The 26,283-nt window shown below is 38.1% G+C and overlaps 2 protein-coding genes across 2 annotated transcripts in view; one reads left to right on the forward strand and one right to left on the reverse strand.

Moving 5' to 3' along the window:
• The window catches only part of PLEKHH2 (pleckstrin homology, MyTH4 and FERM domain containing H2), a 99,607-nt gene extending 73,575 nt beyond the window's left edge, over positions 1-26,032 (reverse strand). Inside the window, exon 1 of the mRNA XM_065891295.1 lies at positions 25,910-26,032. Coding sequence (XP_065747367.1) covers positions 25,910-26,032 — 123 coding nt within the window. The remainder of the gene's footprint in view (positions 1-25,909) is intronic.
• C1GALT1C1L (C1GALT1 specific chaperone 1 like) lies at positions 530-1,516 on the forward strand. Its single transcript, XM_065891573.1, is given in 5 exon segments — positions 530-633; positions 635-979; positions 981-1,093; positions 1,096-1,263; positions 1,266-1,516. Coding segments are annotated over 5 exon segments (981 nt in total).
• Positions 26,033-26,283: the final 251 nt, after the last annotated feature.

Below are 26,283 nucleotides of genomic sequence, written 5' to 3' on the forward strand. Positions count from 1 at the left end.
AACACACACGTCCACAAAAGCATACAGCACAGAGAATGGAAAAATATCTGGGTATTTTTTTAAAGTTCTGTGGAGAAGAGAAAGTTTGGAGATTTTAGAGGGTGGGGAATTAAAAAAAGTTTGGAGAGTTAAATAGTAAAATGAATATTATAAGTAAAATAAACAAAAGTATTAAATAGGACCCAATGCAGTTAACATCATACACAACCAGGATGTAAAACTAAATTTTTTGCTGAGTATTGAAGTCTGGTCAACACTAGAGCCGTCTGTGGCTCAGTCTGTGGCTCAGACTCTATCAATTTTATTGTTGGCTGATATTCCCAGACGCCCTGAACTTCCAGAACATCTCAAACTCACAGCACCCTGGGTACCACCCCCATAGCCAACACTCCAGATCTGTCCCCTTCTTGAAAACCACAGAGAAGCGGCCTCCTGCAGCTACAACGGCCCAGCAGGGAGCTGCCCTCTCTGGACTGCCTGGGCGACAGGGACCCCAACTGAGGTGTGCTCTGTTCTCAATGCCTGAAAGATGGTTTCTGTTATGAGTGTACTGTATCATTTCTTAAGGGTACACTGGTTGGGAGAATTTGCTGTTTTGATAACTATGTTTGGGCCAATTACCATTCGACACAGATAAAACTCAAGACCATGAGCATCATCACCTTCACCCACCTAACACAAAAGATTTCTTAAACATTTCAGAAGTGGAACGCATGGAGCTCAGTAAAAGTATCTGTATTTACTCTGCCATCCTTGTAGAACCCAATGATGAGTATTATAGGGCTGTACTGTAAGAGATTTAGGCCAAACACTGTGACAAAAAAGAGGGCTACAGTACTGAAAATGATGGTTTGTTTAAGATAAAAAATGACATGTGGACACAGATAAGGAAAAGGTACAAATATGTCTTTGGGAAGCACGGCAACAACGACAACTGGTTCTTTCCTCCACATCCCACTACATTTACTGTCATTGAAAATAAAGTACCTTCTGTTTACTAGGGATGCATCACAACCTTTCTATCTGGGCCACACTATAACATCTGGTGACCTTGAATATGTGACTATGGGAGAAGAAATTGTTTTAAGTATAGAGTTATGAAAGGACTTAACAGACTTCTGAATAAGTCTGAAAAGTGTGCAGATCAAAGTGTGATTTGGAAGTTATCTGAAGATAAGCAACTGGCAGTCTGCATGAAATATGCAGGAGTTCTTGCAGAAAATGCAGAGGATTCTGAAGGAAGAACTCTATTTATAAATACAAAACTACTGCATGTCTTATTCAAGAGACAATGTCTAGTAACCCTCAGCAAGTAGCAGAAGCCTGCTGTTCAGATATGGCTATTACTTTTAATGGACTGACTCCCGAGAAGATGATAGTAATGATGGATGGTGTGTGCCAGCTCAGGGCATTTGGACATTATTTCAATGACACACTGATTTTCTTGCCTTCAAATGGTTCAGAAAATGACAGAGGGCTGGGAAATAATAGGACTGTGTTGTCCAGGAGTGCTTGAAATGTGGCTAGTCCAAATTGACATGTAGCATAAGTATAAAATACACACTCCATTCAATAATATTATTTGAAAACCTAGTATAAAAAGTATAAAAATCTCAGTAATTGTTCATACTGACTCAACAATGAAATGATAATATTTTGGATATGTTGCATTAAATAAAATATAACATTAAAATTAATGTCAACTGTTTATTTTACAGTTTATTCATGTTATTAGAAATTTTTAGCATTCTTTTATTTATTTATTTATTTTGGCTGTGCCGTGTGGCTTGTGGGATCTTAGTTCCTTGACTAGGGATTGAACCTGGACCCGGCAGTGAAAGTGCCAAGTCCTAAACATTGGACCGCCAGGGAATTCCCTATGGAAGATTTTTTTTAAATCTTTCTTTTATTTAATGGAAGATTTCTTTTTAGCTTTATTTTATTTATTTAGGAAATTTGTTAATTACATGTGTCTTACTTTATATTTCTGTTGGATAATAAAAATGTAAAACATTCCGATATCACCATATATGTCAATTTAACTTCCTGTCCACATGGCAGCATTTTTTAAAAGGAAGTTTACTGCAGGGATCTAGATTCTGGAAGAGGTTTCAAATATTTGGATATGTAAATAGATACTTCCCAAGTGCATTCTATGGACATCATGTCACCTTTAATTTTTGTGAAGCTATTTCAAATGTTTAATAAGCAAATATTGCTGTCTAAAAGCATTTTATTGAGTCATCGTTACAGACTGCAGCATTATGTCAAGCAGTTGGACAAGCATGGTGTCTCCTGTCTAGGATATTCCTTATCCAAAAAACGAGCTGGCATGCACATGCCAACACCACATTCTTTCACTACTGACAATATGCTAATAATCATCACCTCTGCAAAGCAACTACTTGTGTTTTCAGGGGAACTTTTGCACTTGTGCAGCCATAGCCTCAATTTTGAATATTTTTGAGATTGTCAGGAAAAATAGGAAAATTCACAAACAGATTGCTACTCTGTAAAATTTTGCTAGTAAAAAAAAAACGACTGACATACCTATTAGAATGGCCAAAATCCAGAACATTGACAACACCAAATGCTAGCAAGAATGTGGAGCAACAGGAACTCTCATTCATTGCTCATGGGAATGCAAAATGATACAGCTACTTTGGAAGACATTTTTATGGTTTCTTATAAAATTAAACATACTCTTACCATACTATCCAGCAAGTGTGCTCCTTGGTATTTACCCAAAGGAGTTGAAAACTTATGTTCACATAAAAATTTGCACACAGGGACATCCCTGGTGGTGCAGTGGTTAAGAATCTGCCTGCCAATACAGGGGACATGGGTTCGACCCCTGGTCCAGTAATATCCCACATGCCACGGAGCAACTAAGCCCATGTGCCACAACTACGGAGCCTGTGCTCTAGAGCCCACGAGCCACAACTACTGAGCCCACGTGCCACAACTACAGAGCCTGTGCTCTAGAGCCCACGAGCCACAACTACTGAGCCCACGTGCCACAACTACTGAAGCCCATGCGCCTAGAGCCCATGCTCCACAACAAGAGAAGCCACCGCAATGAGAAGCCTGCGCACCCCAATGAAGAGTAGCCCCCACTTGCCTCAACTAGAGAAAGCCCGCGTGCAGCAATGGAGACCCAATGCAGCCAAAAATAAATAATTAATTAATTTAAAAAATATCTTTTAAAAAAAACTTGCACACAGATATTTATAGCAGTTTTATTCATAACTGCCAAAACTTGGAAGCCACCAAGATGGACTTCCTTCAGTAGATGACTGGATAAACTGTTGTATATCCAGACAATGAAATATTATTTAGGGCTAAAAGGAAATAAGCTATTAAGCTATGAAAAGGCATGGAGGAAACTTAAATACATATTATTAAGTGAAAGAAACCAATCTAAAAAGGCTACATAAAGTATGACTCCAACTATATAACATTCTGGAAAACTATGGAGACAATAAAGAGATCAGTGGTTGCCAGGGATTGGGGTGGGGAGGGATGAATAAAAAGAGCACAGAAGCTTTTTAGGGCTGTGGAAATGCTCTGTATGATACCATAATGATGGATACATGTCATTATACATTGTCCAAGCCCATGCAATGTACAACAGCAAGAGTAAAACTATGAACTTGGGGAGACAATGATGTGTCTATGTAGGGTCAACAATTTGTAACATGTACCATTCTGGTGGAGGAATGTTCATAATAGGGAAGGCTATACATGTGTGGGGGCAGGGATTATATAAGAAATTTGTATCTTCCACCCAATTATTCTGTGAACCCTAAGCTGCTCTAAAAAGACAAAGTTTTAATAATAATAATTTTTAGAAAGATTTAATAGTTTCTCAAGAGGACCACTGTGATCTGAATGTTTGTGTCCCTCCAAAATTCACGTGTTGGAATCGGAGTGCCCAATGTAATGGTGATTAAATCCTGAGGGTGGACCGCTCATGACTGGGCTTTTATAATAGAGATCGCACAGAGCTCCCAGCCCCTTCTGCCAGGTGAAAATACAGGAACTCTGCAACTCAGAAGAGGGCCCTAACCTGATCTTGCTGGAATCCTGGTATCAGACTTCCAGCCTCCAGAACTGGGCAAAATAGATTTCTATTGTTTGTAAACTACAGAGTCTGTTGTATTTTGTTATAGCAACCCAAACAGACTAAGACAGAAAATTGGTACTGAGAGTGCAGTGCCTCTGTAACAAATATCTAAAAATGCAGAAGCAACTTTGGAACTGGGTAACAGATAGAGACTGGGAGAATTCTAAGGTGCATAGTAGAAAAAACCTACATTGCCATGATCGAACCATTAAAAGCAATTCTGGTGAGAGCTCAGAAAGAGAACAGGAAAGCTATAGAGAAAGCCTCAATCTTCTTGGAAAGTGTACCTAAGGATTGTGAACAGAATGTTGGTAGAAATGACAGATGGTAAAGGTTCTTCTGTTAAAGTCTCAGACGGACATGAGGAACATGTCATTGGAAACTGGAGGAAAAGTGATCCTTGTTATAAAGTGGTAAAGAGCTTTGCTGAACTGTGTTCATGTCCTAGTGTTTTGTGGAAAGGAGAACTTATGAGTGATGAAATTGGATATATAGCTGAGGAAATTTCTAAGCCAAGTGTTTAAGGAGTGGCCTGGTTCTTTTTGAATGCTTATAGTAAAATGTGAAAAGAGAGAATGACTTAGAGATGGAATTGTTAACCAAAGAGGATGCAGAAACGGAAAATTTTCAGCCTATCCATATTGAAAGAAATGAGAAAGCTTGTTCCAGAGAGAACAGGGTGTGGCCAAGCCACCTTGTGATTGAGATTAGTATGGGTTTGAACCACAGAATGAATCAGCCACCCCAGCAGGAAAACAGTCCGTTTAAAATGAAGAAGAAGGAATGAGGAAGGCTGTTGGACTTAGATTTTACAGGACAGGACTATATGGCTGTGATGGGCTATTCTTCAAGACAAGGAAAGAAGGACCATAAACGTAATTCAGAGATCATCAGGGCTCCACAGCTAACATCGTTCTCAATGGTGAAAAGCTGAAAGCATTCCCTCTAAGATCAGGAACAAGGCAAGGATGCCCATTGTCACCACTTTTATTCAACATAGCTTTGGAAGTTCTAGCCATGACAATCAGAAAAGAAAAACAAATAAAACGAATCCAAATTGGAAAAGAAGTAAAACTTTCACTGTTTGCAGATGAAACGATACTATACATAAAAAATCCTAAAGATGCTACCAGAAAACTACCAGAGCTCATCAATGAATTCGGTAAAGTTGCATGATATAAAATTAATACACAGAAATCTCTTGCATTTGTAAACACTAACAATGAATGATCAGAAAGAGAAATCAAGGAAAATCACATCATAAAGAATAAAATACCTAGGAATAAACCTACCTAAGGAGACAAAAGACCTCTACTCTGAAAACTATAAGATGCTGACAAAAGAAATCAGAGATGACACAAACAGATGGAAGGATATGCCATGTCCTTGGATTAGAAGAATCAATATTGTCAAAATAACCATACTACCCAAAGCAATCTACAGATTCAATGTAATCCCTATCAAATTACCAATGGCATTTTTCACAAAACTAGGACAAAAATTCTAAATTTTATATAGAAACACAAAAAACCCTGAATAGCCAAAGCAATCCTGAGAAAGAAAAACAGAGCTGAAGGAATCACACTTCCTGACTTCAGACTACACTACAAGGCTACAGTAATCAAAACAGTATGGTACTGGCACAAAAACAGACACATAGATCAATGGGACAGTACAGAAAGCCCAGAAATGAACTCACACACCTATGGTCAATTAATCTCTGACAAAGGAAGCAAGAGTGTACAATGGAGAAAAAAACAGTCTCTTCAATAAGTGGTGCTGGGAAAACTGGACAGCTACATGTAAAAAATGAAAGTAGAACACTCTCTAACTCCATACACAAAAGTAAATTCAATGAGCCACAATTACTGACCCTGCACTCTAGAGTCTGCGAGCCTACGCTCTAGAGCCTGCAAGCCACAACTACTGAGCCTGCGTGCTACAACTACTGAAGCCCACACGCCTAGAGCCCATGCTCTGCAACAAGAGAAGCCACCACAATGAGAAGCCCACGCACCGCAACAAAGAGTAGCCCCCTCTCTCTGCAACTAGAGAAAGCCCGAGTGCAGCAATGAAGACCCAACGCAGCCAAAAATAAATAAATAAATAAATTATTTAAAAAGAAAAAGTAAACTCGAAATGGATCAAAGACCTAAATGTAAGGCCAGACACTATTAAATTCTTAGAGGAAAACACAGGCAGAACACTCTTTGACATTAATCGCAGCAATATCTTTTTTGATCCACCTCCTACAGTAATGAAAATAAAAACAAAAATAGGGGCTTCTCTGGTGGCTCAGTGGTTAAGAACCCACCTGCCAATGCAGGGGACACAGTTTTTTGTTGTTGTTATTTGTTTGTTTTTGCGGTATGCAGGCCTCTCACTGTTGTGGCCTCTCCCGTTGCAGAGCACAGGCTCCGGATGTGCAGGCTCAGTGGCCATGGCTCACGGGCCTAGCCGCTCCGCGGCATGTGGGATCTTCCCAGACCAGGGCACGAACCCGTGTCCCCTGAATCGGCAGGCGGACTCTCAATCACTGTGCCACCAGGGAAGCCCGGGGGCACAGTTTTGAGCCCTGGTCCAGGAAGATCCCACATGCCGAGGAGCAACTAAGCCTGTGTGCCACAACTACTGAGCCTGTGCTCTAGAGCCCGTGAGCCACAACTATTGAGCCCGCACGCCACAACTACTGAAGCCTGCACACCTAGAGCCCATGCTCTGCAACAAGAGAAGCCACCGCAGTAAGAAGCCCGCACACCGCAACGAAGAGTAGCTTCCCTCACTGCAACTAGAGAAAGCTCGCATGCAGCAACGAAGACCCAACACAGTCAAAAATAAATAAATTTAAAAAATAAAATAAACAAATGCAACCTAAGTAAACTTAAAAGCTTCTGCACAGCAAAGGAAACCATAAACAAAATGAAAAGACAACCCACAGAATGGGAAAAAATATTTGCAAAGGAAGCAACTGACAAGGAATTAATCTCCAAAATATACAAACAGCTCATGCAGCTCTATGTCAAAAAAACGAACACCACAATCAAAAAATGGGCAGAAGATCTAAATAGACATTTCTCCAAAGAAGACATACAGATGGCCAAAAAGCACATTAAAAGATGCTCAACATCACTCATCATCAGAGAAATGCAAAGCAAAACTACAATGAGGTATCACCTCACACAGGTCAGAACAGCCACCATCATAAAGTCTACAAACAATAAATGCTGGAGAGGGTGTGGAGAAAAGGGAACCCTCTTGCACTGTTGGTGGGAATGTAAATTGATATAACCACTATGGAGAACAGTATGGAGGTTCCTTAAAAAACTAAAAATAGAACTACCATATGATCCAGCAATCCCACTATTGGGCATACATCTGGAGAAAACCATAATCCAAAAGGATACACGCACCCCAACGTTCATTGCAGCACTGTTTACAATAGCCAAGAAACACATGGAAGCAACCTAAGTGTCCATCAACAGAGGAATGGGTAAAGAAGATGTGTTACATACAATGGAATATTACCCAGCCATAAAAAGAATGAAATAATGCCATTTGCAGCAACATGGATGGATCTAGAGATTATCATACTAAGTGAAGCAAGTCAGAGAAAGACAAATATCATATGATATCGCTTATATGTAGAATCTAAAAAAAGGTACAAACGAACTAATTTACGAAGTATAAAGAGTCACAGAGGTAGAAAACAAACTTATGGTTACCAGGGAGCAAAGGGGAGAGGGATAAACTGGGAGATTGGGATTGACATATACACACTACTATATATAAAATAGATAACTAATAAGGACCTATTGTATAGCACAGGGAACTCTACTCAATACTCTGTAATGACCTACATGGGAAAAGAATCTAAAAAAGAGTGGATACATGTATATGTATAACTGATTCACTTTGCTGTACAGCAGAAACTAACACAGCATTATAAATCAACTATACTCCAATGATGTCCCATCATTGTATTTTGGAAGCACATAATTTGTTTGATTTCACAGGATCACAGCTAGGAGGGAATTTTCTTAGAATCATTAGGGCTGCCTCCTCAGTTTCAAAACGTGGTAGATGGATGGGGTTATTGCCTGGGTTTCAACAGGCCAGATGACTGACCTCTGCCTAAATCAAAGTGGTACTGCCCAAAGCTATGGGGGCTCTATCCTGCCCAGCAGAGCCATGGGGGCACGGCTACCTCCACCTAGATTTAGAAAGATGAAGCAACCTGGAGCCATGGGCCCACAACCCAAGCAGAGGGTCACTTGAGGGCAAGGTCGCTGAAGGGAGCCACTACCAGGGCAGTGCCAGTGAAGCCATCAGGCCACCCTTGGGGCCCCAGACTGGTAGAACCACCAGCATGCAATTGCAACCCATGAGAGCTGCTGTGTGGCTACACCCAATAAAACCATGGGAGGCGAGCATATCCCAGTGTGTCCAGAGAGCGAGACCATCCCCACACCATGCCTCAGGTGGGTCTGGAAGGTAAGACCTTTGTCCCACAGAGCAGAACATCTAATTAAAGAAGATTGTTCTCAAGCTTTAAGATTTAATGTTGTTTGTCTTCTGGGGTTTTGGACTTGCTTGGAACCTGTTACCCCTTCTTTCTCCCTTTTGGAATGAAATGTCTGTTCTATACCTGTCCCATCATTGTATTTTGGAAGCACATAATTTGTTTGATTTCACAGGATCACAGCTAGGAGGGAATTTTCTTAGAATGAATCATACTTTGAGTCTCACCCATATCTGATTAAGATGGTATTTAGAATTAAGAGTTTGAGATTAACAGATGCACACTACTATATATAAAACAGATGAAAAAACAAGGACCCACTGGATAGCACAGGGAACTATATTCAATATCTTGTAATAACCTATAGTGGAAAAGAATCTGAAAAAGAATATATATGTGTGTGTGTGTGTGTGTTGTGTATGTGCATGTATGTATATATATATATATATATCTGAATCACTTTGCTGTAACACCTGAAATTAACACAACATTGTAAATCAACTATACTTCAATTTTTAAAAAATATGGTATTTATATGAAATTTTATTCTTTAGACTTTTTTTGTTTGTGTCCCCCCAGTTTCATATGTTGGAATTCTAACACCCAAAATGATGGTGTTAGAAGGTGGGACCTTTGGAAGGTCACTGGGTCATGAGAGTGGGGCCCTCACAAATGAGATTAGTGCCCTAGATCCCACAGAGCTCTCTGAGTCCTTCTACCAAGTGAGGATGTAATGATAAGTCTGCAACCCAGGAAAGTACCCTCACCCAATGTTGCTGGTGCCCTGATCTCAGATTTCCAGCCTCCAGAACTGTGAGAAATAAATTTCTGTTGTTTATGAGCACACAGTTTGTGACATTTTGAAATAGCAGCCTGAATGGACTAAGACAAGGACTATACAAGTATCTTGTCAGATTTCTCTTTCTGAAGTGTTTGCTTTTTAGTGATAACAGTGAGGGCAGAAGCCTTGTCTGTCTGCCTCACTGTTACATACCCTAATACAGCTCTTTATACATAATAGGTATTCAATATATTATAAATTATTGAATGAAATGACATCTGTAAAGCACTATGCCTGTATGAAGGATAGTAGCATTATTTTTACCACTGTCAAATAACTTTTTTTTCTGTTCCTATGGCATTTACTTTCTACCTTGTACTATTTTCACAACTATACTGTAAGTTGCTTGAAGACATATTTCATGTGTGAGTACCCTTTATATCCTCCGTAACACCATATCTTTGCACATACCAGTCACTCAGTAAAATTCTAAAAGCTTGCCAGCAAGAAATAACCTTACAAAAAATGATTTTTCCATTATTAAAAGCATTACACACACACAGCATTTCATAGGACTTGGTATATAAGGTTACAAATAAACTGAATTTGCTGGACATGAAAATTATATGGATATGAGAATACAGTGAGTTAATTAAAAGCATATGTCTAAAAAGTATTTTTGCTTTTTTAATTTAAAAGGGGTAGTCCTTGAAATATTAATATAGGGAAAAGTGGAAAGATCACTGAACTTGGAGGCAGGAAGGCCTAAATCAGAATCCAGATTTCACTACTTCTAAGCTGTGTAATGATGGGTAAGACATTTACCTTCCTGAGTCTGCATTCCTTACCTGTAAAGTGAGATAACACTTATCTCATACTATTTATGTGACGATTAAACAGGAAAGTGTCCAGCATAGTATCTAATACTTAATGGGTGTTCAATGAATATTTATACAGAAAAATTTAAAGCTGTGTATTTCTACCACATGTATTACTTTTATGAATAACTTTAAGTTAGCAAGGTTTAGTTGAAAATGAACTAACTATAGATTTAAGACACTGGGTTCTAGCTCTAATTCTACTATTTACCAACAATTTGGCATTGGGCTCTAAAATTCTTCTTAATTCCCTATTAAAATAGGGATAATATAACCTATTCTACCTACCTAACAGGAAGTTAGGAGGATAAAAAACAAAAAAAATGTAAAAGTGATGTGAAAGAGCTGTTGGTGTTTCATTAATTAGAAATATGTGGTAGCAGTTGTGGTGTTATAATTTGAATGATAAAAATAAAAGCCATGAATGTCCCAAAACAGGGGATTGTCTAAATATTTAAAGAGATACCATATATTCATTAAAAATATACATAGATGGATTAAATAATATATTGAGGCTTTGCTTCAACATAACATAGGAGAGGAGAAGTAGGTCAGGGTATAGGTGAAACAGGATTGGTCCTGAGTTAATAACCATTAAAGCTGGGTGATGTGTACCTGGGGTCCATTATAATATTCTGCTCACTTTTGTATGTTTGAAAACTTCTTTAATAAAAAGTTTTTAAAAATATGTAAATGACATACTGAAAGACACATGTAAATGAAATGTAGTATGATTAAATAATATATGTAAATATATGCTAGTTAAGAGGTCATTAGTGACTTTTGTGAGTTCAGCTGTAATGTGAGGAAGCAAGGACACAAGTTGGAATGCAAGAGCCTGAGTGAATTAAAGTGACTGATTAGGGTTAGACAGCCACCCAAAATGGCCACCATCAATTCCTTTCCTCCCTGTAAGTACATGTCACTTCTCTCACTGAGAGCTGAGGTCTCCTGTCCCTTTTCTTGACTCTGTGATGGCTTTGTGACCTGCCTTAACACACAGAATGCAGTGGAAGTGACATTGTGCCATTTTGGGTCTAGCCTTTAAAACATATTTATACTTATATTTTTTCTTTTTATGAAAACACATTTATATATATTACAAATTAAAAGTCTGCTGCTGTTGCAAAGCCATGGCAGACTAAGGAGTTGTTTAGGCTAAATTATTCTCCAAGGTGAAAGATTTCCTTCAGTTGTATTAATATTTCTACCCAAAATGTGATTCCATCACACCCTATCCCAATGTATCCCCACACCACCTCAGGCTTTCAAAGTAGGCAGTTTCATGATTATGTTGGAAAAACCACTAGTTCTCTTTAGGAAAGATGGGGCAATTGAAGTCTTTCTGGTTGCCTGACATTCTCCCATTTTATGGCTTATACTGGACTTACACATTTAACATCTAGCATCTTCAATGCTAAATAATTACCTAAATTCCAAGAGCTTGACTGAAAGCTTAAATTGAAAGTGCTGTTTTTTAAGTTCTAGAAAATGCTCATTCTCTAAAGAAAAATCAGTGCTGGCCATCCTAACAGTTTCAGCAGTTCCTGTTTTGATGCTCAGCTCTCCATTGCTATTTGTTTCCATCCTTTCCTTCACCAACCCCCTACCACAATGCCACCTTATATAGAGGTTTTTTTTTTGTAATTATCACCAACTCCCTAATGTTTCCTTGATACATTCTGTTTCAAGTTTTATTGTTACAATATAAAGTATTTTTACTGGCCTTTTTTTAAAAAAAGAGTTAAGGACAATCACTTGAAAGAACAGAAATTCAGTCCATAGCTTCCAAAGCATCAGAGAGGAAAAAAAGCATGGGAACAGGGAGATAATGAAAACTTCATCAATATGATATATAGAAATAATACATTTATTGTGATTTCAGATACATTTAAAGAGGCCATATGTTAGGTGAGAAAATCAGTCTTAATAAATTTAAGACGGTTGAAATCACATCAAGCATCTTTTCTGACCACAATAATATGAAAACAGAAATTGATTACATGAAAACTGAAAAAATTCACAAATATGTGGAGATTAAACAACACGCTACTGAAAACCAAATGGGCCAAAGAAAAAAATCAAAAGAGAAATAAAAAAATACCTGGAGTAAATGAAAATGGACATGTAACATACCAAAATCCATGGGCTGCTGCAAAAGCAATTCTACGAGGGATGTTCACAGCAATAAATGTCTACTTCAAGAAACAAGAAAAGTCTCAAATAAACAACCTACACCTCAAGGAACTAGAAAAAGAGGAACAAACAAAGTCCAAAGTTAATAAAAGGAAAGAAAGAACAAAGATTAGAGGAGAAATAAATTGGAGACTAAAAAGACAGTAGAAAAGATCAATACACCTAAGAGTTGATTCTTTGAAAAGATAAAGAAAACTGACAAACCTATAGCTACACTCACCAAGAAAACAAGAGAGAGGACTCAAATAAAATCAGAAATGAAAGAGGAGATATTACCACTGATACCACAGAAATACAAATAATCATAAGAGACTAACTACTTTGAAAAATTACATGCCAAAAAATAGAGCAACCTAGAAGAAATGGATAAATTTGTAGAAACATACAGCCTACAAAAATTGAATTATGATGAAAAAGAAAATCTGAACAGATGAATTACTCGTAAGGAGACTGAATCAGTAATCAAAACTCTCCCAACATGGGGCTTCCCTGGTGGCGCAGTGGTTGGGAGTCCGCCTGCCGATGCAGGGGACACGGGTTCGTGCCCCGGTCCGGGAAGATCCCACATGTCGTGGAGCGGCTGGGCCCGTGAGCCATGGCCGCTGGGCCTGCGTGTCCGGAGCCTGTGCTCTGCAGCCGGAGAGGCCACGGCAGTGAGAGGCCCGCGTACCGCAAAAAAAAAAAAAAAAAAAAACTCTCCCAACAAACAAAAGTCCAGGACCAGGTGGCTTCACTGGTGAATTCTACCAAGCATTCAAAGAATTAATACCAATCCTTCTCAAACTCCTAAAAAACAGAAGAGGAAGGAACTCTTCCAAACTCATTTTACAAGGCCAGCATTATCCTGATACCAAAACCAAACAAGAATGTCACAAGAAAAGAAAACTATAGGCCAATGTCCCTGATGAACACAGATGCAAAACTCCTGAACAAAATATTAACAAACCAAATTCAACAATACATTAAAAGGATCATACACTACGATCGAGTGGGATTTATTCTAGGGATGCGTGGATGATTCAACATCCACAAATCAGTCCATGTGATACACCACATTAACAAAATGAAGGATAAAAATCATATGATCGGGCTTCCCTGGTGGCGCAGTGGTTGGGGGTCCGCCTGCCGATGCAGGGGACACGGGTTCGTGCCCCGGTCCGGGAAGATCCCACATGCCGCGGAGCGGCTGGGCCCGTGAGCCATGGCCGCTGAGCCCTCGCGTCTGGAGCCTGTGCTCCGCAGCGGGAGAGGCCACAACAGTGAGAGGCCCGCATACTGCAAAAAAGAAAAAAAAAAAAAAAAAAATCATATGATCATGGAAATTCCCTGGTGGTGCAGTGGTTGGGAGTCTGCCTGCCAATGCGGGGGACACGGGTTTGAGTGCTGGTCCGGGAAGATCCCACGTGCCGCAGAACAGGTAAGCCCGTGTGCCATAACTACTGAGCCTGCACTCTAGACCCACGAGCCACAACTACTGAGCCCATGCGCCACAACTACTGAAGCCCACGCACCTGAAGCCCATGCTCCACAACAGGAGAAGCCACCGCAGTGAAGAGTACGTGCACCGCAACGCGGAGTGACCCTCGCTTGCTGCAGCTAGAAAGAGCCTGCATGCAGCAACAAAGACCCAATGCAGCCAAAAATAAATAAGTTAAAAAATATATATATATATAACCCAGTAATTTCCAAAATATACACAGCTCATACAATTCAATATAAAAAAATGAACAACCCAATCAAAAAATGGGCAGAGACCTAAATAGACATTTCTCCAAGGGAGACATACAGATGGCCAACAGGCACATGAAAAGATGCTCAACACTGCTAATTATTAGAGAAATGCAAATCAAAACCACAATGAGTTATCACCAGTCAGAACGGCTATCATCAAAAACCCTACAAATAAATGCTGGAGAGGGTGTAGAGAAGAGGGAACCCTCCTACACTGTTCATGGGAATGTAAATTGGTGCAACCACTATGGAAAACAGTATGGAGGTTCCTTAAAAAACTAAAAATAGAGCTACCATATGATCCAGCAATCCCACTCCTGGACATATATCTGGAAAAGATGAAAACTCTAATCTGAAAAGATACATGTATCCCAATGTTCACTGAAGCACTATTTACAATAGCCAGGATATGGAAGCAACCTAAGTGTTCATCAACAGATGAATGGATAAAGAAGATGTGGGCTGTGTGTGTGTGTGTATGTGTGTATGTATACACACATACACACACACACACATATATAGGAACATTACTCAGCTATAAAAAAAGAATGAAATATTGCCATTTGCAGCAATATGGATGGACCTAGAGATTATCATACTAAGTGAAGTCAGAGAAAGACAAATATTATGATATCACTTATATGTGGAATCTAAAAAATAATACAAATGAATCTATTTACAAAACAGAAACAGACACACAGACATAGAAAACAAACTTATGGTTACCAAAGGGGAAAGGGAATGGGGGGGAGATAAATCAGGACTATGGGATTAACAGATAGACACTACCATATATAAAATAGATAAGCAACAAGGATTTACTGTATGACACAGCGAACAATATTCAATATTTGTAATAACCTATAATGCAAAAGAATCTGAAAAAGAATATATATATAGATTCTGTATATACATACACAGACACACACATATATATAACAGAAGCACTTTGCTGTACACCTGCAACTAACACAATATTGTAAATCAACTATACTTCAAAACAAACCAAAAAAACCCCCGAAGTATATAACCCAGAAGGTTTGATTCTTTTTGATATACTCTGAAAACACAAAATAAATTATTTTGTTTAGAAAGTGATTTCCATGGAAACATCCTATTAAGAAGATCTCCTCCCAAAAGACTGAATAAGTCCATCTATTTCACAATTTAATTTTTGTTTTTTTATGTTGATCAGAGCCATAAATACACATTGTGTCAACCAGTTTCATAAGATTTTTTAATAAAATAATTGTACTCTTTTGGTCAATGCTCTTATTATTTCCTTAAGTGTTCTAAATAATAGGCTTCTATTTCTGTTGACTTCTTCAGTTTAGTGATTTCCTACTTACTTCCTTCATGGAGAATGATGATTTAGCTCTTTGATCTCCTTGCCATCAACACAGGTACACTCCCGTTCTTCCAATATGTTTATATCTTACCTTTGGTTAAAGCGCTGTTCTTCATTAGTATTATTGTGACTACGTATGATAGTCAAAGAGGAACCATGTAGTACACTACGGTTACTTTTTCCTTTGCTACATAACTTTTTTCCCTAAAGTGTCTTGTTCTTTTATTTACTTAGATTTCTATGAACTTAATAGTTCAACTCCAAATTCACACCACTGTCTAAATCATCTCTCAGGATGCTCATTCACATCTAATTTTCCACCAATTTCATCTTCCTGAAGCAGCTCCTAAAGCCTCTGACCTGTGTCAATACAGACTGGCTCCTCTTTCTGCCTGGGCACTGCTGTCTTCTTGGGAAGGCCCTTCAACTTCCTCCCACATTGAATCTCCTATTTACTATATCTTATGCCTTCCTCTTTTTTGGTTTACTTCTTCCTTTTAACGGAGCATATCCTTCCAGAGATTCCTCAGACAGGTTACCAGACCCTGCATGTCTTAAAAATCTCTTTATTCTACCTTCAGATAAAATTCATAACTGGCCTCAGTACAGAATTCTGAGTTTGATGTCACTTTCCTTCAGAATTTTGAATACATTTTTTCATTATCTCCTAACTTCTAGTGTTGCTTTTGAAAAGTCCAAGCCATTCTAATTCCTGATCCTTTGTATGTGACATGTTTTTTCTCCTGGAAAGCTTGCAGAATCTTTTCTTTGGTCTATATATTCTGAACTTTCATGATGATGTGCCTTGGGGTGGAACTATTTTTATCTGTTGTGCAAGGCACTTGGTAGACCCTCTCAATCTGGAATCTTGCATCCTTCAATCCTGGGAAACCTCCGTTCATCATTTCACTGATATTCTCCCCTCTAGATTTCCTTTATCCAGAGCTTGGACATAGTGGACTGGTCCTCTAAATTTCTCTTTTCTCTCCTGTGTTCCATCTCTTCAACATCTTTCTCTACTTCCCAGGAACTTACCTTAAGTTTATATCCCAAACTCTTTATTAAATTGACTATTTCTTCTATCATGATTTTAATTTTTTGAGGGTTCTTTTTATTTCCTGAATATTCCTTGTTTCATGGATGCAATACCTTTTCTCTCTGGGAATATTAAATGATAGGATTTTATTTGTTTTGTTTCTTTTTTCCCTGCATAGGTGATATTGGTTTTTTCTGATTGGTTGTTCTCTATCTTCCATGTTAGAGGCCTTCATCAGATGTCTGGTCATTCATGAGGTACCCACCGATGTTTAAAGGTAAGGAACTAAAAAGCTGACTAGAAGCTTTTACACATATATGGGGCTTGCTGATCATGAACTTTAATATTAGGTGATCTGGCTAGACTTTCTGTTGGAGAACCACCGATGTCAGCATTACTACCTCTTTCCACCTGGGCTGATAAGATTGCCCAGAGACTTTCAATCTCTTCCAGTAGAATTGACTGTCAGTATTTTAGGAACCATGTAGGAGAAGAAGGCTGGGAGTGGGAGGACAAGTTCACCATTAAATATACATATTTCACTTAATTCTCTTGTTTTTGGTGAAGCAGAGTGACAGAAACCACAGCCTAGAATAAGGATTGGAGGGTCCTGATCTTCTCCCCTGGGAGCTGAATGCCCTGCACAACCCTGTAAAGACCTAGAGGGGGAAGTGAGTGTGGGGCTGGGAATAGTGGGTATTAATGGAAAACACATGGCCCTTAGAGTCAACTAACTCCCTGAAACCTTCTCACTATCCCCGTGTGCCGAATGTGCAGCAGCTAAGCATTTACTTCCTGTTAAAAAACTGAAATGTTCTTCTCTTATAATGCTGAATAAATTACTTGCAGGGCTCTAGTCCAACAACTGTGGCATTTATGGGCTCATGGTGTAATAAGCAGTCTCCCACCCACTCATTCTAAAGCAAACATTGACAGTTAACCAGCACCGACTATTTATACACAATTGTTGGTCAGCTTTTCAGATATCTCATTCTTAAATATAAGTGGACCACCAAAGATCATCAGATCTTAAGCTTTGAGAAAAGCTTGCAACTTGAAAACAAACAAACAAACAAACATAAAAGTGGAAAATAATCTCAGAGGAAAGAAAAATAATTCAGGGAAGAGAACTTTTAAAAAATTAGAATGTGTTCAGGAACCAGGAATTTTCAAATACATTATTTCACAGTCACGTCATAAGACAGAAATCATTATCCCCATTATAAAGATTGGGAAATCGGTGTTTCAAATGAGTTTGCCTTGTGTAAGCTAATGCTCCCAGCCAGTGACATGGCTGGGATGTGAGTCTTCACGTTCAGATTCCCTACGGCTCTTCTAGTTGAACCACAGCAGCTCTGGTATTTATAAACTCCATACACAGTGTATAGCTCTGCAGAACCATATGAAGATCAGTCCCAAATACTTGAAACCACAAAATCTTTGGCTGGAAAGCATTTGTCTTTATTTTTGTCCCTTGCATGCTATTCTTTTGGCCTAGGAATCTTTTATTGGTAACTTAAAATCATTAACATTCATAATAGGAACAACTTTAAGTTGCACGTTCTCAAGAAACCTATTGCAGAAGGAAACACAGGGACACAGGTATGACCAAGAGAGGCTAAATTTAGAATTTGAGATTCTAACCAAATTCTACCTAAGTAGTCTCTCCCCAGATTTGGGGTTTATTATTTACTTACGTAACATTGGTTGTGGCAGGGATCACGAATACCCCATAACAGAAACTCAATAAATGTGTGTTGAACAAATAAAAGAAAGGAAAAAATAATGAATGAATGGATGAAGGTTTCAACTCTTTCCAAATAATTATTTAAAAGCAAAGATACATTTTGATAAAACAAAATCACTAAATTTTCACAATCTATGTTAAACATCATAAATACCAAACATTTCACACTGCATAAATGTAAATACACATTAAGTATATCCAATAAAGTTTAGAACACTTTAAAATCAGTTTAGGGACTTCCCTGGTGGCACAGTGGTTAAGAATCCGCCTGCCAATGCAGGGGCCACGGATTCAATCTCTGGTCCAGGAAGATTCCACATGCTGCAGAGCAACTAAGCCCGTGTGCCACAACTACTAAGCCTGCACTCTAGAGCCTGCGAGCCACAACTACTGAGCCCACGCGCCTAGAGCCTGTGCTCCGCAACAAGAGAAGCCACCACAATGAGAAGCCCGCACACCGCAACAAAAGAGTAGCCCCCGCTCACCGCAACGAGAAAGTCCGTGCACAGCAACAAAAACCCAATGCGGCCAAAAATAAATTAATTTTAAAAAATCAGTTTAAACATAAGCATTGGATGAAAAGCAATACTTTGTTTTTCGAGTGATTGTTTCTATAATCATTCAAACTGGGCAATAACTTTGCAAAATACTAAAAGTGAAAAAAAAGCAATGCAGGAAATACCCATTAAGTTTTTACTTTCACAATGTAGACTGTAATGTAAAGCTTGGGTCAATTCCACAGCCAATCCATACTAAGTCAGTAAAAGAAACCTGAAATGATCCATATCAGGCTTTGGACAAAAATAAGTCTTTTATGAACAGGCCACTAATACAATAATAAAATGAAGAAGCAAATTCTAAGCCTGGTGCTTTGATTTACCACAGTGAAAGTGCCCTCTGTAGCCAGAGGGAAATCTGCCACTGGTCCAGATTTTACACACACACACACACACACACACACACACACACACACACACACAGAAACACATACATACATAACACCACCATACGTAATACTCAGTGATCTCATTGTTCCATGCATTGTATACAGATAAACTTATTTAATGAATTGGTTACTACAGGCAGAGTACTTTAGAACCTTCAAACTCATTGATGTGGACAGAAATTCCTCATTAAGTATCTCTCTTCTTGACTTTCCCCCATAGAACCCATGAAAGACGTTATCACCATTTAAAAATTTTGTTATTAAAAATAATATCCTCAGTCAATAGCCCAAAAATGAAATTTAAATTAGCCTGAAAAATCTCATTATTAGTATATGTATAATTTTCACTGGGCACTGTGAAATATTAGGTGGGGCAAAAGAGTAACAGGGCATGTGTGGTTTAAATAGGGCAATCACAGTAGTGACTGGACCGTTACATGAAAGCAAATACAATGCTATCCAGATACTCCTTATTCCTAGACGAGAATGCTAGACCACCTCAGGCGAATCATATTCACAAGAAGAAGGTCAAGTGGCAGGAACTTCCAGACAGAAATGCTGTATCAGGTAAAGGCAGCATTAGGCTATGTGGTCCATGCTGATGCCCAAAGGGAAAATTCATATTTTTCACCTTTTCCTTTTCACTGAAAATCTAACCTGTAGGAAATAACATTCACTTCAACTGAAAAATAAACTTTCCCTTTCCCTCCCTGACTCCGAAAATGAACTAGTAATACGGTAAAGTAGGAAAATTACTTAAATCTCAGCTTCTCTAAAGAGTTTATGTTTGGCATACTAGAGATATTTCCAACACCATTCCTTAAATTCCTCTGAAGACCTCTCCCACTTACAGCAGGACTTGCCCAAGACTTCAATAAGGCCTTTTTCTTCACAAGCTTCAATATTTGAAGTTACTTGGAAATTGTAATGGAAAAAACAAATAGGTGAAAAAAATAGTTTAAAAAAATCCCATGTATTCTCCTAATCCATCTCCAAAATTATACAATGTATATATAATTGAAATCCATCTTGAATTATAAAAACACTCTGAGATCCTCTCATACATTTTTCCTAAAACAATTCAGAAAGATGTCTCCCACCAATCTATAATTACATTAGTTTAAGTCATCTCCTTGTACACTTAACCAGTGTGTCCAGTCAGAAGGATACAGGAAAATAATAATGAGTTACTTCTACGTGCCACGCACTCTTTTAGCTGCATCACAAAAAAAGCATGAAAGATCTAAGGTTTCATGCCAACTCTGCTATTTGCTAGCTGTGTAATATTGGGCCTACTATTCAAATGCTCTCAGTCTTAATGTCAGCATCTGTAGATTGTGGGTAATAATAGTTATGTCATAGAGTTACTGTAGGGTTGAAACTAGCTAATGCTTGTAGTCAAGGCTTAGGAACCATAGTTAGCACCTAGTGTTAGATGCCTCAAATCAGTGCCAAGAAAACAGAACTAAGAACAAGAACTGTAGCAGAAAGGAAAAGTTGGACAGAATTTCTGGCAAAGAGCTGAGGAATCAAATTAATATTCCCTCAAGAATCTTCAGACTTAGGCCTGCACCCATCTGGCGGGAAGGTAAAGAGAACTATTAGGAAGAAGCCTTGGGGCAGACTGGTTCTCACACAAAACTAAAGGTTACAGATGGGACCAGACTATCCTCTAGAACGCAACAGGTGACTCAAGTCGTGTTGGCACGCAGAAGCAGTGCAAGAGGGTTTGCTTTGAAAAATACATAATATTATGTAAACTGTTACTACTACATCCATAAATGCATCCTAACTTATGCAGATGTGTGCTGCCAAGCAGAGATGGAGTTACATGCTGTGTGGCTGAACAGAGAAGACAGAATAGGTGAGTAGGTAAGAATATCAGAGAAAGCAAAGAATGTGGTAACAAAACTATATTAGAGATGCCATACAGGGTGACAGCTAAGCATTCAAGCTCTAAAAACAAAATGCCTATTTTCAAATCTTGGCTCCACCACTTACATTTCAGCATGAACTCAGGCAAGGTAAATAAATAACTTTTATGTGCCTTAGTTTCCTCCTGTGTAAATATGAATAATATTAATAGCTACCTCATAGGGTTGTTATAAGGATTAAAAAGTTAATATATGGGCTTCCCTGGTGGTGCAGTGGTTAAGAATCCGCCTGCCAATGCAGGGGACACAGGTTCGAGCCCTGGTCCGGGAAGATCCCACATGCCGTGGACCAACTAAGCCCGTGCGCCACACCTACTGAGCCTGCACTCTAGAGCCCAAGCCACAAATGCTGAGACCACATGCCACAACTACTGAAGCCCACGTGCCTAGAGCCTGTGCTCCACAATGAGAGAAGCCACCACAATGAGAAGCCCGCACACTGCAATGAAGAGGCAACTAGAGAAAACCTGAGGACAGCACCGAACCCAACACAGCCAAAAATAATTTTTAAAAAAAAAGTTGATATACATAAAGCACTTAGAACATTGCCTGGCACATGGTAAGCATCATTTTCCTAATCTGTAAAATGGGAACAATAAAACTTATTAATTCATAGATTGTTATAAGAGCTAAATAAGTCATATCTGTAAAGTGCTTAGTACATAATAAATCAATATTTGGTATTTTTATCAAAACATGGGTGGGTACAAAAAATAATTTTTAATCCAGAGAAAAATATTTCATAGTGGAAAATAACAGAAAACATCATGAAAAGTGTTATTCCCATTTTGGTGTTGACTTTATTTACTGGGAAACCATGAGTAAATTTGGCATGCTTATCCTCTTTCCACTGTATGAAACACATCTGAATCATTCCATCTCTGAGATCTGTCAAAGGATTTAAGACAGATACAAATTACGGAAGACAAAAAAGAAGAAGGAGGAGGAGAAGGAGAAGGAGAAGGAGAATAAGAAACCACAAATAAAACAGCAATTCTGAAATAATATTCCTCTGTGAATTCCTCTATAATTCCTCTGTGAATATTCATTCACTGACAAAAAAGAAAATTTAATAACATAAATTAATCACCAAAAAACTATTTACAACTTTACTTACAAAGAAAATGACACTTTTAAAATTTACAAAATGGGCACTCATAAAGAAATTTGTTACGATAAGTCTTCTGAAGAACAAAACAAATGTTGGCATTAAATTAAGAATTTAAAAGTCAATTAATTGGAACCCAAATAGGCATAACTTCTTATAATGTCCATAATGAAACCAAGAGAGTAAGTAGTCAACGGAACCAAGAAAATTTTGAGGAGGCTGTGGTCAACAGCAGGCCAACTGTTGAGAGGCTAAGGCACCTGGGATACCTAGGAAGTGTCCAGTGAGGTTTAGAGGCAAGGTTATAATTGGTGATATTGACAAAATCATTGCATACGGGATTGGGATTGTGGAAAATACCAGATAAATCACAGTACAACCCAGGAAATGATTTTTTTTCTCTTCTTTTTTTTTTTTAAATCATGAAACAGCTTTATTGAGAGGTAGGCATGTAACCTAAGGATTTGTGCCTATCTATCTATATATTTTTTTAACATCTTTATTGGAGTATAATTGCTTTACAATGTTGTTTTAGTTTCTGCTTTATAACAGAGTGAATCAGCTATACATATACATATATCCCCATATCTCCTCCCTCTTGCATCTCCCTCCCACCCTCCCTATGCCACCCCTCTAGGTGGTCACAAAGCACCGAGCTGATCTCCCTGTGCTATGCGGCTGCTTCCCACTAGCTATCTATTTTACATTTGGTAGTGTATATATGTCCATGCCACTCTCTCACTTCATCCCAACTTACCCTTCCCCCTCCCCATGTCCTCAAGTCCATTCTCTACATCTGTGTCTTTATTCCTGTCCTGCCACTAGGTTCATCAGAACCTTTTTTGTTTTTAGATTCCATATATATGTGTCAGCATATGGTATTTGTTTTTCTCTTTCTGACTTACTTCACTCTGTATGACAGTCTCTAGGTCCATCCACCTCACTACAAATAGCTCAATTTCGTTTCTTTTTATGTCTGAGTAATATTCCATCGTATATATGTGCCACATCTTTTTTATTCATTCGTCTGTCGATGGACACTTAAGTTGTTTCCATCTCCTGGCTATTGTAAATAGAGCTGCAATGAACATTGTGGTACATGACTCTTTTTGAATTATTGTTTTCTCAGGGTATATGCCCAGTAGTGGGATTGCTGGGTCATATGGTAGTTCTATTTTTCATTTTTTATGGAACCTCTATACTGTTCTCCATAGTGGCTGTATCAATTTACATTCCCACCAACAGTGCAAGAGGGTTCCCTTTTCTCCACATCCTCTCCTGCATTTACTGTTTGTAGATTTTTTGATGATGGCCATTCCCACTGGTGTGAGGTGATACCTCATTGTAGTTTTGATGTGGGAAATGATTTTCATAGAGAGAGGAGCAAAAGACAAAGCATGAGTCACTAACTTTGAGTTAGGATAAGCTTCTCCAACTTGGAGATATTCAAACTGGGATTTTTTTTCAAGTTATAATTTTTATTCTAATAGTGATAAATAAAGAAAATTGATATTGGGGATTCATTCCACAAATCCTATTACTGGGTCACCCTATGGCCCAAAGTGAGTAGGATAACTTTAATCTTTCCATCTAACAGCTGTTAATACACAAAAATTTATGATGATACATATGAAAGGTTAAACCAAATGATGTTTTACTGGATTTTATTACAATTCTTCTGTGCTAAGAGACTCTTAGCTACCAATGAAAGTAAGATTTAACACAATTTTTGGAGATGTTAAAAATCTCCAAAAGGATTTTTCTCCACCCTAAAAGGATTATACAGACTAGAGTTTAAGAAACCACCTATAAATTCTTCTGATCAGTTCTGAATGACCATTAATACCATTTGTCCATCCATCCAGACAGCACTGTCCAACAGAAATATAATGTGAGTTGCATATATAATTTAAAATTTTCTAGTACCCATATTTTAAAAGTTTAAAACAGGTAAAATTAATTTTACTATTTTCCATTTAATCTAATATCCAAAATATTATCATTTCAACATGTAATCAATATACAATTATTGCTTAGGTATTTCGCATTCTTTTTTTCATACTAAATCTTTGAAATCCGGTGTGTATTTTCCATTTCCAACACATCTCAATTTGAACTAGCCTAATTTCCAGTGTTCACCAGCCACTTGAGGCTAGTGCCTGCCACATTGGACAGTGCAGGTCTAGAATCCAAGTTCTCTGGAAATAGGAACATGCATAGTCTCATTCACAGATGAAACTGTAGCATTAAGAACAGTGTCTGGCACAAAATCAGTCCTCAATGAATATTTGTTGAATGAATAAACAAACGCATTAATCTATCAGTTTTATACACATATATTTTTTTTACATCCTATGACATAAATGAAATTTTAATTACATGATTGGAACTATTAAGAGAAGCATAGAATTATATTAATTCAATTCTATAGTTTAATGATACATAGTCAACACAAATTCCTAAATAGGTGTATACTTCCAAATACAGTATAAACACATTTTACTATCAACAGGGAATGAACAATAATCACTTTAAAGATGATTTTCCTAAACATTTAGTAGATCAAAATGTTGTCACACTACTCTAGTAAAATCAAGTAAATTATAGCTGTTCTCTGTGGAATGAATGAACTCCACATTCATCAAATACACACAATTCTTACATAGCCCACTACTATTTGCAAAGAAGTGTTTTTTGTCTTAATGTCCAATCCATTCTAAAACTGGCAAAATACCCTGAAAAAAGCATAGTTCAAAAAGAGACGTGTACCACAATGTTCATTGCAGCACTATTTACAATAGCCAGGACATGGAACCAACCTAAATGTCCATCAATAGATGAATGGATAAAGAAGATGTGGCACATATATACAATGGAATATTACTCGGCCATAAAAAGAAACAAAATTGAGTTATTTGTAGTGAGGTGGATGGACCTAGAGTCTGTCATACAGAATGAAGTAAGTCAGAAAGAGAAAAACAAATACCGTATGCTAACGTATGTATATGGAATCCTAAAAAAAAAAAAAAAATGGTACTGATGAACCTAGTTGCAGGGCAGGAAGAAAGATGCAGACATAGAGAATGGGCTTGAGGACACGGGGTGGGAGGTGGAAGCTGGGGCCAAGTGAGAGTAGCATCGACATATATACACTACCAAATGTAAAATAGATAGCTAGTGGGAAGCAGCAGCATAGCACAGGGAGATCAGCTCGGTGCTCTGTGATGACCTAGAGGGGTGGCATAGGGAGGATGGGAGGGAGGCTCAAGAGGGAGGGGATGTGGGTCATATGTATGCACATGGCTGATTCACTTTGGTGTACAACAGAAACTAACAGTATTGTGAAGCAATTATACTTCAATAAATATCTAAAAAAAATAAAATAAAACTGGCAAAAGAATATGCCAAATATAGCTTCAGATCCCTGACAAAATGTTAAATTATATTCATTATTTTTTAAATGCTTACCCTAGCCTAAAGTACTGAGATTATTTAATATAAATGAAATTGGTCCCAAATAGCTGATGTTTACTAACAAAGGTGAGGGAGAAAAGCTTACCTTCTCTGCTAAGAGCTCTCGTATCTTGCTCGCTTGAACTCTAAATTTCATGAGCTGGGACTCCAGGGCTACACATCGTTCTTTCCAATCTACTGGTCCTTCTGTCTCAGAAAGCTCTGCCATATTTATTCTAGGAAAGAAAGCATTCAAATGGCATAATATCAATTAGCATTCAGGATAATTCATCAAATCATTGAACACACATATTCTAATCACCATCTAACGATATCTAGACATAAGTTTTGAATTCTAAGATAAATTCCAGAACTGGTGACAGCTCATGGAAAGAACTTAGGGGAGACAAGAGGCCAGGGTTGGAGACCCAACTGGGTTACATAAACTTTCTGTTTAACTTAACCTTTCCATGTTTCAGC

The sequence above is a fragment of the Phocoena phocoena genome, chromosome 14 (genome assembly GCF_963924675.1).
Source record: "Phocoena phocoena chromosome 14, mPhoPho1.1, whole genome shotgun sequence".
In the NCBI taxonomy this organism is placed as follows: domain Eukaryota; kingdom Metazoa; phylum Chordata; class Mammalia; order Artiodactyla; family Phocoenidae; genus Phocoena; species Phocoena phocoena.